The sequence below is a fragment of the Notothenia rossii genome, assembly GCF_949606895.1.
Source record: "Notothenia rossii genome assembly, chromosome: 1".
NCBI classification, from domain to species: domain Eukaryota; kingdom Metazoa; phylum Chordata; class Actinopteri; order Perciformes; family Nototheniidae; genus Notothenia; species Notothenia rossii.
This window is the reverse complement of record NC_136912.1, coordinates 94,508,293-94,527,150: the sequence shown is the minus strand read 5'-3', so window position 1 is coordinate 94,527,150 and position 18,858 is coordinate 94,508,293. Positions and strand designations below refer to the sequence as shown.

Sequence of the window (18,858 nt, the reverse complement as noted above, 5' to 3'; positions counted from 1 at the left end):
GTATATCAACATATGCATCAAATACCAAAAGTAAAAGTACTCATCGTGCACATTCAAGCAAACATTTTAAATTATTATTGATGCAATAATCTCTTCATCACTTCAATGTTGCACTCGGTTCAAGTAGGGTTTATTTTGAATTACTTTATAATATATCTAGCATGTGTTAGTTGATTTAAAGGAGTAACATTTACAACATTTGCCGACAAAATCTAGTATAAAGTAGGATAACATGAACATACTCAAGTAAAGTAGAAGTACCTTAATGTTTTAGTACTTGAGTTAATGTACTTAGTTACTTTACACCTCTGCGGATGAGGACAGTCAATCAGATTATTGGATCTTTAAATACATTCTCAAAGATATTGAAGTGACTGTTGTTTTGTATAGATTGATTGTTGTGCTTTTATGTATGTCTTAATGTGCGCATGTGTATAAATGTCTCTGTTGATTGTGTATGTATATACATATTTGCATACATATTTTTGTTTGTTTTTGTATTTGGGATTGTGGGAAACGGTATTTGGATCTCTCTGTCTGTACACACAAACTGAAAGATTGACAATAAAGTTGACTTTGACTTGAAATGGAGTTTGAACTTGTTGGTTGTGACACAAAACACGGACTTCAAACCTCAAAACCTCACATCAAGTGTTTTTAATCTAACTTCTTCCTCTCTTTGCTTCCAGACACACAACTCTCCTCTCTGTGGTCTGAGTTCTCTGACTGCGCTTCCTACTCCTTTTCTCCCGGAGGTCCCACCACCACCACCTCCCCACGCGCTCTGCTGACGCAACCACGCACGCGCTGTGGCTCCACGCGTAGAGTCCCCAGACCTGCCCAGGGAGGGACGGAGCAAAGTCACTGAGAGAGAAGAGAGAACCACCGTTAAACCGCACCACCTGTTCCCAGAGAGAGACCGCTTTCCCCACGTGAAACAGAATGAAGGGACCGGCTACTTTCGGTGCGCACTGACCGGGGAAAAGAACCAGAAAGCGCGCAGTGACGCACCGCATGTTGATCCACAGAGTTCACTCAGATCCAAAGTCGCGTGGACAGCGAAGGGGACAGTTGGATTTACCTTTTGAGCTGTGAGGGGGACTCGTATTCTGGGGAAATGAAATTCGCGGAGCATCTTTCGTCCCACATCACTCCGGAGTGGAGGAAACAGTATCTCCAGTATGAGGTGAAGCCATTTCCTTCATTTCTTTATTGTAAAGATCAGAAATTAGAAATCAGAAATAGGTTTATTGCCAAGTAGGTGTACACATACGAGGAATTTGACTTGGTGGTGCCGCATAAACACAGTTAGAGAAGATAAAAGGTGAGAAAAACAACCACAAATTAAAAGAAAAACTATTATAAAAAACTATTATACGTTAAAAATTATTTACATGAAATCTGGATTTACCAAAAAACGACGGACAGTATATTACTGCAAAGTACTCACAATAATACAATACAATATATGCAGTATAGTTAATATATAATGAGTGTAAAGCTGTGTACTGAGAGAGGTTGTGTACACATGTAAAGATAATGGCATGGCAGGAACTCCCTATAAAAATACCACATGTTTTTTTTTCCAAAGTGAAAGATGAGATTGAATTTCAAAACCATAAAAGCTTTTATTTGTATTATTTATTTTTCTTTAGTTTCGGTTTCTTCTGCTTCTGAGAACCACAAAGCAGAAGTGATAAGGATGTCCTTTGGGTTATGGACGGGAAATGGACTGCGGGTGTTAAAAGCCACAGGGAGCATTCAGCCTTTATTGCTGTTTGCTTAGTTTCAACACCTTAACAATCAGCAGAATGAAGTGTTCACTGAACATTAGAATGGCTTTTTTTAACTGGGGAAATAACCTAAATATTCAGTTTTCTGATTTGAAATGACAAATTGTGAATATTTTGGAATTTTCTATTCAATTCTTGATATTTTTAGCAGGTTTATTTTTCAAATGTCCTTATTCTCTTATAATAAATACACTTTTAAATTGATAATTAAATACATATTTCAGATTTTTTTGATCCATATCATTATTCAACATATTGCAAAGACTGTGTTTACAAATAAATAAAAATGGCATTGTAAGTTAGATAAATCCGTCCCATAAATTCACCATCCTTTGATTTTTCTTTATTTGCATCAATCTAACTGACCACACGGGAAATTCCCATTGCATTGATTATGCATAATTGCAAATATTCCTATGTATTTAAGTGCTTTTTTGACCAGACAAAGCCATGGTATTTTTTATGTTATCAAGATTTTACTGTCCTATTTTGCACACATGGATGGTGAATGAACGTGCATGGCTTCCCGCGTCTGGTTTGAGATGTCTGTGGCTTTATGGACAGCTTTACACACACATGCTCTTTGTTTGCTGGTGTTCAGCACTTGAGGAGTGTTTTATATTCACACTTCTCGCTGGCTCTGCATTAAGAGCTTCAGTGCAGACATGCAGTGACAGGACTGGCTGCTCCATTCCATTTAGCTCTATGAATTATAGACAAAGACCCTGTTCTCCTCAGCAGACGCTCAGCCACTGGCTTTATTTTGGAAACATGCCCTCAATATCATCATGAAGTTTTACAACAGCACACATTTAGATCCCTGAATGAATGATATACTGTCAACAACTATTAATACAAAAAAATCATGTAATTAGTGCTGAAAAAATACTAAATTGACATGTATTGACACATTGAGGAGAGGACAGCTCTGCAGGAGAATGTCATTTGAATTGATTATGAAATGCTCAGTGTGCATGCGGCTGTGTGCGCAGACAGACGCTCACAGAGGGACAGATGTACGGCCAAAACAGCCATTTTACACCTCGCTCAGCACACTGACCTGAGATGGATGATGATAGATTCTCTGTCATCTGCGCTTAGTGTTTGTTTTCAATTATACCACATCTTGAACTGCCATTTAAGAACTCATTTTATAGTTGTTTACCAATGTATTTGACAACAGATGGAAGCAATTCAATACAACAAAATGTTGATTGCAGAGAAACAGATGATTGCATGATTTATTTTGACTGCAATCGTGCAAAGTCTTTCTATCACACATTGCATTTTATTACTTTATAACTCCAACAATCCACTCCTATTAGCATCAACAGATTGGTTTCCTTTATCAGCTTTATCTCTACTTCTATTAAGCACTTTTATTATGACAGCCACTTAGGCATTTTTAGACTTAAAAATGCAATTGCAGTTTGATTGGGTGTTTTTGCGGGTGAGAAAGACAAAATTCAATTCAATGTACATTTAATGGAGAAAAAAGTATTCTGAATCTCAATATCTCGAGCATTTTGGTATTTTTATATACGATTTAAACTGACAGCAGAAAGACAACAATTTGTGCGTTTATGATATGTAAACGTGGCCTTAATCTCCTTTTTTAACCATGTCACAAACCTAAAAATACATTGTTGTCTCGTGTAGCGATCGTTGAATTATGTAGACTCATCATAACCCATATATACTTGTATCCTTCCTCCAATCTGAATTATACATAGGGTTTGCAGGGACGATGGGTTTGTGTGTATTAGTGATGCTGCCTTCAGTCTTTGTCTGACCTCTGTAAACATCACTACCTCCAGAGTGTGTGTGTGTGTGTGTGTGTGTGTGTGTGTGTGTGTGTGTGTGTGTGTGTGTGTGTGTGTGTGTGTGTGTGTGTGTGTGTGTGTGTGTGTGTGTGTGTGTGTGTGTGTGTGTGTGTGTGTGTGTGTGTGTGTGTGTGTGTGTGTGTGTGTGTGTGTGTGTGTGTGTGTGTGTGTGTGTGTGTGTGTGTGGGGGGGGGGGGGGGGGATCACACCTACATGACGGACATCTTGGTCAAAGCTGTTTCTCCCCCCTGAAACGAGTCAAATCTAGAGACTTCAGCATCGCGCAGTTAAGTCAGTTAGTGAAATGGGTCGCTGAGAGAAAACAGACGTTAAGAGAAATCAATGTTAATGTCGTTGTGAACAATGTGAAGCCTGCACGCTGCAACCAAAACAGTCCCAGTTTAGTGAAGGGAACATTAAATATGTAAGTTCGGGATCCCGCTCACCCCGTCGCTTTCTTCATTAATGACCACCTCACTGCACATTATCCCTCTTATTATATATACTACATGTCCACATACTAAATAAAACAACTACTTGACTCACAGTAATGATTTTAAAATGATCGTATTTCTCCCAAGAAAAAAATCGTACAAACGGTTGAACTGCTATGTTCCCTTTAGTGTTTACTTCCTGCCTGTCTGTCTTCTTCTGCTGTTCCCTTTAGTGTTTACTTCCTGCCTGTCTGTCTTCTTCTGCTGTTCCCTTTAGTGTTTACTTCCTGCCTGTCTGTCTTCTTCTGCTGTTCCCTTTAGTGTTTACTTCCTGCCTGTCTGTCTTCTTCTGCTGTTCCCTTTAGTGTTTACTTCCTGTCTGTCTGTCTTCTTCTGCTATTCCCTTTAGTGTTTACTTCGTGTCTGTCTTCTTCTGCTGTTCCCTTTAGTGTTTACTTCGTGTCTGTCTTCTTCTGCTGTCCCCTTTAGTGTTTACTTCCTGTCTGTCTTCTTCTGCTGTTCCCTTTAGTGTTTACTTCCTGTCTGTCTTCTTCTGCTGTTCCCTTTAGTGTTTACTTCCTGTCTGTCTTCTTCTGATGTTCCCTTTAGTGTTTACTTCCTGGCTGTCTTCTTCTGCTGTTCCCTTTAGTGTTTACTTCCTGTCTGTCTTCTTCTGCTGTTCCCTTTAGTGTTCACTTCCTGGTTGTCTTCTTCTGCTGTTCCCTTTAGTGTGTACTTCCTGTCTGTCTTCTTCGGCTGTTCCCTTTTTTTGTTTACTTCCTTTCTGTCTGTCTTCTTCTGCTGTTCCCTTTAGTGTTTACTTCCTCTCTGTCTTCTTCTGCTGTTCCCTTTAGTGTTTACTTCCTGTCTTTCTTCTTCTGCTGTTCCCTTTAGTGTTTACTTCCTGTCTGTCTTCTACTGCTGTTCCCTTCATGGTTTACTTCCTGTCTGTCTTCTTCTGCTGTTCCCTTTAGTGCTTACTTCCTCTCTGTCTTCTTCTGCTGTTCCCTTTAGTGTTTACTTCCTGTCTTTCTTCTTCTGCTGTTCCCTTTAGTGTTTACTTCCTGTCTGTCTGTCTTCTTCTGCTGTTCCCTTTAGTGTTTACTTCCTGTCTGCCTTCTTCTGCTGTTCCCTTTAGTGTTTACTTCCTTTCTCTCTTCTTCTGTTGATTTCTCTAAACCTCCAGCTCTCTGTCTTTTAACTTATTTCCTTCTCTTGTTGGCTTTTATCTTTTCTTTACTGGGAACAGTTTAAACATCATGAAATCAAAGTGTCCTGCTCTTCAAAATATAAAAAATCTATATTCCCAAAAATATTTCACTGTGTTTTATGAAGGATGAAAACCAATGTTTGTTGTCCACAGCTGACGTTAAATTGACCGGACTCCATTGATCCTCTTTAGCAACGGTCTGTTCTCCTTAGCAACAGTGTGCTCGCGAAAAATAACAGACTTCTGAAATGCCAAAATGTACCAATCACAATCGAGTACTCATCCAAGCCGTGTAATAAACCTGAAGCAAAATGTAAACAAACATTCACACAGTAGAAGCCAAAACTCCCTCGTGTATTTGTTTTGTTTGTATGTGTTGCAATTGTCACTGCAGCCAACAAAACAGCTGTAAATTAATACAGTTTCCAGTAATAAAGAACAGTAACAAAGAACACACTGACACATTATTTTATTAACACACAGGTCCTTTTGTAACCCAGAATACACCACTTCCTCGCCTGCTGTATCTGGCGTGGCACACGTCCAAATTGACTGCGGTCTGAAGTGATATTCTTGCCTTTGTGCGCTCGTTGGATTAATTAACCTGCTGCCCACTGCTGCTTTTTTTAGAGCTGGCTATTGTGTGGAAAGCTGTTGGCCGTCTGTTTAGATTGGTCAGCCCGTTTCTATGCAGATGAGAAGGAAGCGGCAGAGACTTGCTGCTAACAGGCTTCAGTTGCTTCATGTGAACACGGAGGCATCGACAGGAAGATTGAGTGATGGACTAATTAGGTAGTCCGCTTTATCCTGTGGGATAGTAGTTATATACCTATATGCTAAACAGCTGTTTGGTATGGAGGAGTGTGTCCTGCAGAGGCTTCTGACCAAGGCCAGGATGTAGGGTAATAGATAGAAGGAAGGATGTACCTGTCGATGTATGATTATTAGATTCAAAATGCAAGGCTTTTATTGTCCTGTGTACAGAGCTACAGTTTAGTTATGACCATGAAAGTCTTAGGTCCCAGGCTCCTCCCACAGAGCAACACCATAAAGCAGATATAGTCTATACTGTTGCCTTAAGGCCTGTGGGATGGAACTGTCCCTGAGTCTGGTGCATTAACGTTTAAAAAAGCAGTTTCAAGTGTTCTTTTCTGCACGTTAATCATGCAAACTCTCTTGCATGTGTGCAGGCGTGCTAAGTGGTGATGTATGTTGAGCGGCTAATGTCTGAACAGTATAGAAAGAGTGAGAGCGATGCAGGTGTGTGGGCGACAGAACACTTTACCTCTGCAGGGTAATCACTCGTGTTCGCTTCGATGAGGAGGAGGAGGAGGAGGAATCACATTTCAAATTCAAAGCAGCACGGTGACATTATGTTGACGAGAAAGACAAGCAGACGCCTTTGTGATTTCAGAGAGTGATTGCAATTTATTTAAAGGTGAAGCCTTTCAGTAATTACTCAGAGAAACGTCGTTAAAATGTCTAATCCAGAACATTGAGCTCTGGATCGCGAGATAATATAAAGCTGTATTTGTTCAGCACCTTTCATACACTAGGTGCAGCTCAAAGTGCGTTCACAACATGGCACACATTACAAATTAAAACACTTTAGGTCAGACATAAAAAACGTTTTGCTCACATGCAGCATAGCAACATAATACAACAGTTCAATGGACACAAGGAGCTAAAGTAAGTATAATAATAAAAAGGAAATACAATCAAATAAATAATTTTTTTTAATTAAACAATAAAATATTAAAAATAAATAAACAAATAAAACATTAATAATGGAATAATTACAAACATGTATATAAAGTAATAATAGTTTATTTGCATTGCATTTGATTTTGACGCAATCCAAAAGTAATGGAAAGTAATCCTTTATTTGATGTTGTTGCTACTAACAACGCTGTTTTAGAAGTACTTGTATTGTACACATTGTTAAAGTAACCCTCCCTATCCTGATGCATACTCACTAAAGCAAACATGTGTTTAACTCAAGTACCCGACTTAATCTATATGCTGCTTTCAATGGAGTCCAATGTTGAGTGGACACTAGGCTACATATTATAAGTGCTAGATGGTCAGACCCTTCCTCTCAGATGCTTCAGGTTGTTACCCCTCTCTACAAAGCCAGGGATCACTTACATCCACAGCTCTGAGTCTGAGAGGATCCCTGCATGGGGAGAGAGGATGGGGGAGGAGGGAGAGGAGGGCGGGGCACAGAGGGCAGGTCTGGGACCAGATGTCCTCCCAGTGGGGGAGGAACGATGAGGTGAGGATGGGAGGAAGGAGGGAGGCGCTCAGCAGTTGCCATGCAGTGCCTGTTGTATACATAACGTTCATATTGTAGAGCATGCTGATAAATCACATGTTCGTTACACCAAGTAAATATGATGAGATGGTCCATTATAGCCAGGACTGGGAGGGTTACTTAAACATGGGATATGTTACATTAATAGTTACCTGTGGATCGGATCTGAGTGTCAAAATATACTTAAGTAACCTGATTACTTTCTGTTCCAAAACAAATCCAAGAGAAACCAAATATCAATAAGAGGTTTTTTACTGAAGTGTAGTATGTAAGACAGCAGATCAATGTGACTTTAGAAAATAAGAAACCAAGATATTTAGGATAATGATTGTATTTATAGTAAGACATGAAGCAGATTCAGGCATTAGGCTAACACAGAAACTCATGAGCACGGACTACAGTTTAGAAAAACAGAAATGAAATCTGAGCTGACAGGAAATGCTCCGGTTTAGTTAAACACACACCGTTAAGCTCACACACACTGTTTTATGAACATATAGGTTCACCTGCTGAATTAAAAACAGAACAAATGAAGCAAAGAAAGAGAAAACCATGAAGCAGATTGAGGCAGAAGAGATGGATTCACACTGAAAAGTATTAGAGAACAGAACAGCACAGATTACTGAGATAACGCCTGACCCTTTACAACAAACACTATCTGCTTGTTTTAGGTTTTTAATAAAACTCTTATCCTGCTAGTAATCCCCAATATTTAGAAATGTAACAGTAATCAAAACATTTTAAACTGTAAATTACCTGTTTGTTGTATCCTGATTACTTAATCCCATACATGACTCTGAGCCTGGTCATCATCACTGGTCATTGAAACTGACGGTCCCATTAGGCCCGGCTCAGTTATTGTCTACAGGTTGATCCCAGCTCCCTAAAGACCCCCATCCCCCTTCACTCCCATCACTCCCATCACCATGGCGATGCCTCCCTGTGTGACTCTGAATGTCTATTTCCCACCTATTAGTCAGGGGGCCCTCTTTACTCACCAGAGATGAGCCAGGACCCTCAAATGGTGGTTTCCTGTGATCTTCATATCTTTATGTATAAAAAACAAAGTCTATATGGCCTGCGCTCCCTGTGCTCCTTCTGCCTGGGATAAAGTACAGAAGGAGCTGAAACTGTCCCATTTGATCACTAAGGGGGAGTTCAAGTCCATCTTAAAGGACGGAGGACAAGAATCCATTGCTCGATGTGACCGCTCGTTTATCCCATAGTCAAAGTCGTTTTAAGTTGTGCCAGTTTTTAATGTTTTATCATAGTTTATTTTATTTGCTTATCCTCCAGAGACCCACCCAAGGTTATACATGCCACAGCATTAAGTCCAATTGTATTCCAGAGAGGACATCCTGGGCTTTTCAGATATATGTGGGGGTGTGGCTTTGAAAAAGATAAGTTCATTGTATTTCAAAATGGCGTCCATCAACACAAGCACTATAGAGAGGTGAAGTCCCGCCCATCTACTTCCGCCCCATGGGACCTTATTTCTGAAAAATTATGTATTGAAGTCAAAGGAGAGAGAAAGATTATCTTTTGATCCCGTTTGAATTGTGCCACAAATTACGCATATGATGTTTGTCGATTTAAAAAATCATTTCCATGTGAAAAAACTCACAGTTTGTTGTAAAACTGTTGAAATATAAGACTACGAAAAACTAGAAAGACTACAAATCCCAGAGTCCCGGTCCCGCATGCTGGGTCTTAGGAACCGACTAACTCCCACAGTGTGAGAAAAAGTTTTTAGAGAGTACTTGTCCATGGACAAGTGAGTTAGGCAATTTACTTGTCCGAATACATTTTTCACTTGTCCAGAATGGACACAAATTGGGGCCACTGGAATCTTCTTCTTCGCCATCGTATTTTACATTTTCCCACGGTTTTTACGACACCGCTAACGTAAGTGAGCGGTAAGATTTTACTGCATCACACATAGGGTTGGGTATCGTTTGGATTTTAACGATTCCGGTTCTGCTTTTCGATTCTAGTCATTTTCGGTTATCGATTCCAGTTCTTTGAGAGGGTAAAAATAAGTCCCATGACAAACTGGGAGAAAAATATATTTATGAAAACATTAAGTCAAATCTGTATTCCTATTTACGAATCACTTCAGACTGTTTAATTTCTTACGGTTACTGAATACAATTATATAAAAATAATCTTTGCATTGTTTAGTTAGTTCTAAGTGGTGCAGTTTGAGAATGTACAATTGGCCCAGTCTCCTCTGATGTTACACTGCAACCTGCCTGTGAGACAGAGTCCAACCACACAGTCTGTGTGTCCAACACATGTCCTGCAACACACATGCTGTAACCTTCCTGTGAGACAGAGTCCAACCACACATGTCCAACACATAGGCCTAATAATAATAATAATAATAATACATTATATTTATAGCCTATAGGCCTAGCGCTTTTCTACAACTCAAAGATGCTTGCATGCTTACACATATCCTGCAATACACATGCTGCAGCTGCCCAGCTGCTCACTGTTTGTAAAAGTAAATAAATAGTATTTTCATTTCATTAATGTACTTTCTATACCCTGCTTCATAAACAATACTGACATCCCTGTGCTCCTCCGAGTCTGGGGGTCCGGGGAAGTGAGTACAGCGCGAGGACACAGGGAGGCTGCTTCACTTCATAAAGGAAATGAGGGTCAATATTAAAAACACAGAAGCTAAAACGCTTAATAACCATCATTATGTGTTAGAGAAAGAACATAAGAAAGTTTGAAAAAGATGAGGCTGTTAAACGGGCAGCGGATCTGCTGTGTGTAGAAAGAGAGAGAGAGAGAGAGAGACGCTGAGCTGCACCGTGCAGCGATCAGCTGATACGGAGCATAGAGAGAGAGAGCTGCGGTCCGCGGGGCTCGGCCTCGCCTCCTGTCCTCACAACTCTTATCAATCCCGGGACCGGACAATTGTTATTTGTTCCTACTCGGAACCAAGTTTTGCTTCCCAACTCTGCCACTGTGCTACACTTCCCGCCCCTCCCCGCCCCGCCTAACTGTTCAGAAAGCGGCGAGATGCATTTCCTTAGGAATCGACAAGCAGAACCGAAACTAACATTTCTAAACGAACAATGGCGGACACGTACAATTTGTGAATGAGTTCTGCCTTTTGTAAACTGAATTTATCAATAATTTGTCAATAAATCAGTGCGAAAAACGTCACTTGTCCGCCGGACAAGTCAATTGAAAGATCTACTTGTCCGATATTGTAAATAACATGTCCCGGACGGTGGGACGTGTACTTTTTCGCACACTGGTGTGTGTACAGCTCTCAACATGCCCAGACTTGGAGTGATTTTCACCTCTTTTAATACTTTCCGCCTCGTTCTGAAAGAAAGAAGTGAAATGTGCCAACGTGACGGCCGTCTTTTTTTGACTTGCAAAATTATCTTTTAAATTGACAAACATCATATGTGTAATTCGTGGCACAATTCAAACGGGATCGAAAGATAATCTTTCTCTCTCCATTGACTTCAATGCATACTTTTTCAGAAATAAGGTCCCATGGAGCTCCCCGGAAGGGGAGGGACTTCCCCTCTCTATTTATAGCAAGAGAAATGGTAAGTTTGTAATTTTGTAATTACCAGTGTTGTGAGTTCAATATTTTAATGAATGATAGTAAGGGAACATCGTAGGAGTTAGTGTAGTGAGTTTTCAGAGCAGTGTAAAAATGACTTGACCTAAAACTACATGTTTTTATGAATGTCCTCTGAGGAGGACATGGGGATTTGCTAACTTTTTATTTCCCCCATTTTACACAACACAAATGGAGGCAGCTCACTAAGCGAGGCAGAGAGAGCTCTGAACAGAAGCATTGAGGGAGACTCAGACATGGACCTGTCAGATGATGAGGATGCACAGGCAGGGATTGAGGAAGAGGTTGATAACTCAGAGGAGGAAGAGCAGGAGACAGTTAGAGAAAATAGGCCCGTCGTCCACTATGGGCCAAAACTAACACCTAGGTTTCTGTAGGGTTCATGGCAGACGGATGCAGTGGGAACACACACATCCAGTGCCAGATGTATCTCTGCATTTCACTAAAGGACGGAGTACTACAAAGAGGGCTCAGTATTTGTTGTTGTGCTCTAATGTTGTCTAAATGAACTTGTATTTAATGTTGTTTGTATACTATGCTTCAAATAACCAACACCCGATGTCCTCTACAAAGGACACACAATAAAACAAACTTTTAAATATATATTTGTTTAGTTTGTTAGTCATTGTGTTAATACCACCCTAAACACTTGTGTGATCTACATTTTTTTTAAAAAAGAAAAGAAATGTGAAACCTTTTTCTTTCTGGGTCTCAGGAGGATCGGCCATTTCATTTGTGTTTTATGACCGCTGTATTCGCCTACATGTATTGTCTGTGTTGTATCTGTTGTAACTTTGTTCATGCTGCCTTCTTGGCCAGGTCGCTCTTGAAAAAGAGATTTTAATCTCAATGAGAATTTTTTACCTGGTATATATATTTATCAGACAACGTGCTACACACAGGTGACATGGCTTCCTCTCCAGTGTCAGTGTGTGTTATTCACATGAGGAATTTAAGCATCAACAATCAGGGTACCAGTGGTGGAAGAAGTCAATGTTTATTTCTAAAGCCCAATGTCACTAATGTTACATTTGTCTCAGTGGACTTTACAGTTTGTAGAATACCTTGGACCCTCACATCGGACAAGGAAAAACTTCAAAAGAAACCCCTTGAAGAAGTATTCAGAGATTCTTTGCTTGAAAATACTTTGGTAAAGTACAAGTACCTCAAATGTACTTTCCACCACTAGTTGCTACTAAAGCCCAGCAGAGTGTTTCCTCCCACTCAGGATTACCCACAGCTCTTTCTTCACCTCCTGTTACAGAAGCAGGTTATACAGCAGCCTGATCAGAGAGGGGATAACGGTGGTTTATCTAACGCACCACAGGCCACTTAGTCAGCAAGCATATCTGATGTATGAGCCAGGTAACACTTTGAACGAGCATTCAATGAAAGTAAATAACAGCTTTTTTGTTCAACCAGTGCCTTTATTTAAGTGACAGGGGGAGACGGGTGGGATGAGCGAGGCAAAAGTGGATGAGACAGAAAAACATAGAGGCTATCAGACTTTGATAATGTCAGTTTATATACTGACAGTGCAACAGTAATGAATACAACAGATAGGCTTTTTGGGGGGCAGAAACAGTCCGTATGTTATAGTCGGTGCCTTTGTGTGCAACCTAATAATCCCGTTGTCATCACTATTTAAAAATGCATTCAAAACAACCCAATAAACTCAGTATCGTTTCCACCTGGCAAATGTGTAACTATCATTGTTTTTTTGTGTTTTCACTAAAGTTACATGGCTTAGGTGTGGATTTTAATGAAATCAGTGAGGTTATGCAAGCCTTTAAACTAACACCCCAGGCATACTGTTGCGTGTAGTGTAGTCAATAAAGAAAAGAAGGTATCAATCTAAAAAAGGTATTTACAGGAAACAAGTAGGTAGAATAGCGTTTGTTTGTAAAGGAGCTGACATTTGATCTGCGTTGATGGATTTTAACACAGGGAAACATGATTCTGCAGCTAAACGTGTTCTATTGCGTGTCATGATTATCTATCTTAAATAAAATCACTGGTTTAGACAAGTCAAGGTCGTTCCCTTTCCTCCATCAGCGACACCACCCGGCCCATCAGGGGAAGCATCTGTTCGCAAACATCTTGAAAGTGTTGGTTGGACTCCTGCAGCAGCCTCTCTCCCTTCTCCTCACTCTCCCCACTTTTCTCCAGAAAAACAAGGATTTCTGCTGACGTGTCCCGCTTCCTTTTACCTGCAAAGGGAACGATAACAATTAACACATTAGTCGGGACATTTTATATCAATCTATATCATGTACCGTGTAATGAAATGTTATATTTGTTATTATGGCTGTGGTTGCATAAGTAGTGTTTTATTTAACAAGGACAGTGCACATTAAATAAAAATTTCTGTATATGTGCAGGTTAGCGAGGCCATTTTCCATCTGTAGTCCCTGGACAGGTTTTGTAAGTCAAACCTAAAGACACATTTCATTTATCAATTTCACAATATCGTGCAATGATAAATACTCACACTTGGATAAGGACGTCTACTGTTTAAGTTTTCTTTGTACTGTTTCTGTTCTGATGTTATGTAAAGCATCTGAGCATTTGGAATTTTATCGCTTCTCCTATGTATTATTATAATGATAAATGCACATGGGAACATTATGACCACTGTAAACCTTACCGTTTCGATTAGTGGTGAGCTGGGTTTCCTGGGTTTCCTGGGAGGCGCTGCTTTCCAACAGCAGCATCAAGTCCTGCAGAAATAACATTGGGAATACATTTTTAATGATATACCATAATAATATCCTTTGTGCCAGCATTATATTTAGCTCTAATCCATCCTGTTTTTCATCCTTACCCTGTTACCGTTTAAACTACTGACATTTCCCCACGGGGATTAATAAAAAGGTACACCTTATCTGGAAAGCTAGGTATTTTGAGTTTGGTGCATGCCGAGGCTAACAACAGCTAGCACTTGACTAGAAGATCGAACATGGCGTATACACACACTCTCTCTCTCTCTCTCCCACAGACACACACACTCTCCGACAGACACACACTCTCCCTCACAGACACATAACATACTCTCTCATAGACACACACTCTCACAGACACATACGCTCTCCAACACTAACACACATACGCTCTGCAACACTCAAACACATTCTCTCCCACAGACACACACTCTCTCCAAAACACACACACACCGGTTACTGTTTAAACTACTGAATTTCCCCGGGGGATTAATACAAGTCCATCTTATCTGGAAAGCTAGGCGTTTTGAGCTAGCAGCAGCTAGCACTTGATTAGACGATCGAACAGGGCGTATATTTACCTTCTTCCTCGCGCATAATTCTCGTAGTTGTAGATTTAGACGGACCATTGACTCTCGCTGTTTGTCCAGGTGGGCTTCACAAAGCAAAAGCAACGTGTTCACCGCTTCGTTATCAAGTTCCGCCATTGTTGTTGTTGTCGATGTGAGGGATTTCTTCTCTTTCTTGTTCTTCGGGGTTTAATGGCGGATGGCTTATAAAAGATTTTTACGCCCTGTGGGTTACGTCATGACGCAAACGATGACGCAATGATGCAGGTCCACTCGTTCTCTTAACAAATCTTTCTAGCAGTATTTTTCCTCTTCTTTTAACTTTTTACACATAAAATATCCACCGATTTGGACTTGATATTGAACATTCCAGTACATTTTGTAATCTACAAGATAAACTATTGGCCATGTATGTTATGAATGTGTGTATTGTAGAATATTGTGGTATGATGTAGAATGTTTTATTAGAAGAAAAACGGAACAAAAGGTTCAACTCCAGGATAGAAAGACATTCATTCTGATAGTATGATGCAGATATTGTTATACTGGATATAGTTCAAAGAGACAATTTCAATTCGAAATTCATAGGGTCCCTACAAGAGGAAATACAGAGAAATTATTTTCTCGAGGTACAGGGATGGGGAAGGTGTTTGACCATGTGTATGTATGTATATGTGTGAGTATGTACAGTAGGTGTGTATATGTATGTGTGCATATATGTATATATGTGTATGTGTGTGTATGTATGTGTGTATGTACATATGTGTATATGTATATATGTCAATCAACAGGTAAAGCAGATTAATAATAATAATAATAATAACAATAATAATAATGAATAATAATGATAATTATTGCAGATCATAGATTATAAATAAATCATTTAGGGACAAGGGGGTGAGATTAAATAAGTTATACTTCTCACTCCTTTTCGAACAGATGTAGGACTGTTTATGTTGCTAATGCTGTTGTTGTTGTTGTTGTAAATGTCATTTTTTGTTTTGATTTCTCTTACATGACTGCACTGCAAAACAAAATGTGTTTTTTAATTATTTATTTTACTTGTTCGAAATAAAATGTATCAATCAATCAATATTGGCTTTGTTGTGCAGTTCATTGTATTTTTAGGGACATTTCATATCCATAAAAAGAAATGGGCTGACTCCAAACAACATTTTGTAATATTTACCAGGAATTTAAACAATATATTAGCATTATTAAAAACATTAGAAATAAGAAGGCAATCAAAACTAATTTGATATTTAAAAAATATTTAATCTGAAGTATCAAAATGTATTTTCCTTTCCTTTTAGTTTAGTTTTTTCTTTATTTACTGTATCTAATGTCTTGTTGCTTTGTTTGTCTGCCCCTGGACCTTGTTGTATGTAGAATGTATGATGTTCATGTATGATATTGCATAGATGAATACACAAAGAGGGAAAAGGGGCATTACAGAGAGGGTCAGACAACAGGATGCAGTCCCAGTGTTTTCTCTGATTACCCCTGATGTGTTCAGATGAGCCAGCGTGCAATTATCTGTCTGTTCCCATTATCTCCCAGATCAATCTGCAGAGGTCTGCCTCTCTCTCTGTCCCCAATCTGCTCATTTAATTAATACAAAGATGTTCCCTGTCTATCAAACTCTGCGCTTGCCAAAGAACAACTTTATTTCATCTTTAATTTAAGCTATCATTGTTCATTTTAAAATCCACTCTTTGTTGAACTTTGCAAAGTTTTGTGTCGTCTCCTTTGCTTACTCTCAGAGGTGGGAAGAAGTGGAATACAAATACTTAGTTACGGTACTTAAGTACATTTTCCTGGTATCAGTACTTTACTCCACTACCTATTTTTCTGACAACTTTTTACTTTGACTTCTTACATGTTGAACACAAATACCTGTACTTTCTACTTCTTACATGTTGAACACAAATACCTGTACTTTCTACTTCTTACATGTTGAACACAAATACCTGTACTTTCTACTTCTTACATGTTGAACACAAATACCTGTACTTTCTACTTCTTACATGTTGAACACAAATACCTGTACTTTCTACTTCTCACATGTTGAACTCAAATACTTGTACTTTCTACTTCTTACATGTTGAACACAAATACCTGTACTTTCTACTTCTTACATGTTGAACACAAATACCTGTACTTTCTACTTCTAACATGTTGAACTCAAATACCTGTACTTTCTACTTCTTACATGTTGAACACAAATACCTGTACTTTCTACTTCTAACATGTTGAACTCAAATACCTGTACTTTCTACTTCTTACATGTTGAACACAAATACCTGTACTCTCTACTTCTCACATGTTGAACTCAAATACCTGTACTTTCTACTTCTTACATGTTGAACACAAATACCTGTACTTTCTACTTCTAACATGTTGAACTCAAATACCTGTACTTTCTACTTCTTACATGTTGAACACAAATACCTGTACTTTCTACTTCTCACATGTTGAACTCAAATACCTGTACTTTCTACTTCTCACATGTTGAACTCAAATACCTGTACTTTCTACTTCTTACATGTTGAACTCAAATACCTGTACTTTCTACTTCTTACATGTTGAACTCAAATACCTGTACTTTCTACTTCTTACATGTTGAACTCAAATACCTGTACTTTCTACTTCTCACATGTTGAACTCAAATACCTGTACTTTCTACTTCTTACATGTTGAACTCAAATACCTGTACTTTCTACTTCTTACATGTTGAACACAAATACCTGTACTTTCTACTTCTCACATGTTGAACTCAAATACCTGTACTTTCTACTTCTCACATGTTGAACTCAAATACCTGTACTTTCTACTTCTTACATGTTGAACTCAAATACCTGTACTTTCTACTTCTTACATGTTGAACTCAAATACCTGTACTTTCTACTTCTTACATGTTGAACTCAAATACCTGTACTTTCTACTTCTCACATGTTGAACTCAAATACCTGTACTTTCTACTTCTTACATGTTGAACTCAAATACCTGTACTTTCTACTTCTCACATGTTGAACTCAAATACCTGTACTTTCTACTTCTCACATGTTGAACACTAATACCTGTACTTTCTACTTCTTACATGTTGAACCCAAATACCTGTACTTTCTACTTCTTACATGTTGAACACAAATACCTGTACTTTCTACTTCTTACATGTTGAACTCAAATACCTGTACTTTCTACTTCTCACATGTTGAACTCAAATACCTGTACTTTCTACTTCTCACATGTTGAACTCAAATACCTGTACTTTCTACTTCTCACATGTTGAACACTAATACCTGTACTTTCTACTTCTTACATGTTGAACTCAAATACCTGTACTTTCTACTTCTCACATGTTGAACTCAAATACCTGTACTTTCTACTTCTCACATGTTGAACTCAAATACCTGTACTTTCTACTTCTCACATGTTGAACACTAATACCTGTACTTTCTACTTCTTACATGTTGAACCCAAATACCTGTACTTTCTACTTCTCACATGTTGAACACAAATACCTATACTTTCTACTTCTTACATGTTGAACTCAAATACCTGTACTTTCTACTTCTCTCATTTTCCAAACCGGCTGGTTCCTTTAGTCTGAATGTGTGTTTGGTGGCGTGATCATTATTATTTAGAGTCATAGCGTGCCTATTGATTTGAACACGATCCGTGTATCCATCATTTCCTGGTCTTCTCTAAAGAAGAGGGACCAATGAAAACGTTGTCATGTTGCCGTTGGTCACCATGGAAACATTCATTAGCTAACAATGACATTATTGTTCTATTAATATAAAGGGAGGTCAGGTACTCTTTAAAACAGCTGCTAGTTATGGGTACTTTTTACTGAAGTACATTTCAAAGCCTCTTTACTTTTACTTGAGAAAAGAAGTTTAGTCAGTACTTCTATTTTCACCAGAGTATTTTTAAACACGAGTATCTGTACTTCTACTTGAGGAAAGGATGTGTGTACTTCTACTTGAGTAAAGGATGTGTAATCAACTGAACCAGAGCAACAGCACAACAGACTTAAAGTGTGTTGGAGGGAACACAGAGATTTTAGCCTCAGACCATTTACATGCACTAAAAACCACAGAACACACCACAGGAAAGGAACATAAGTAACTGAGCACTTCTTCCACCTCTGTCTCGTTAGTCAGTTTTTGCAGAGCCTAATTTTTATCTCTCCTTTTCCCATTTAGGCATTCAAGGAAATGCTGTATGCTGCCCAGGACCAAGCCCCGTCCATAGAAGGTAAGAAGACCCCCTGTTGACTAACTGACACACACACACACACACACACACACACACACACACACACACACACACACACACACACACACACACACACACACACACACACGCGCACACAC

The 18,858-nt window shown here is 39.0% G+C and overlaps 2 protein-coding genes across 2 annotated transcripts in view; one reads left to right on the top strand and one right to left on the bottom strand.

The window, feature by feature from the left end:
- The first annotated feature begins 708 nt into the window (after nucleotides 1-708).
- The window catches only part of xpr1a (xenotropic and polytropic retrovirus receptor 1a), a 132,466-nt gene continuing 114,316 nt past the window's right edge, over nucleotides 709-18,858 (top strand). Inside the window, exons 1-2 of the mRNA XM_079646706.1 lie at nucleotides 709-1,186; nucleotides 18,688-18,739. Coding sequence (XP_079502832.1) covers nucleotides 1,118-1,186; nucleotides 18,688-18,739 — 121 coding nt within the window. The 5' untranslated portion in view covers nucleotides 709-1,117. The remainder of the gene's footprint in view (nucleotides 1,187-18,687; nucleotides 18,740-18,858) is intronic.
- Nucleotides 12,594-14,691, bottom strand: LOC307024904 (uncharacterized protein). Its single transcript, XM_079659387.1, has 3 exons — nucleotides 14,489-14,691; nucleotides 13,835-13,907; nucleotides 12,594-13,397 (listed from the first exon to the last, which is right to left on the bottom strand). The coding sequence occupies exons 1-3, from the start codon at nucleotides 14,612-14,614 to the stop codon at nucleotides 13,216-13,218; spliced, it is 381 nt and encodes a 126-aa protein (XP_079515513.1). The 5' UTR covers nucleotides 14,615-14,691; the 3' UTR covers nucleotides 12,594-13,215.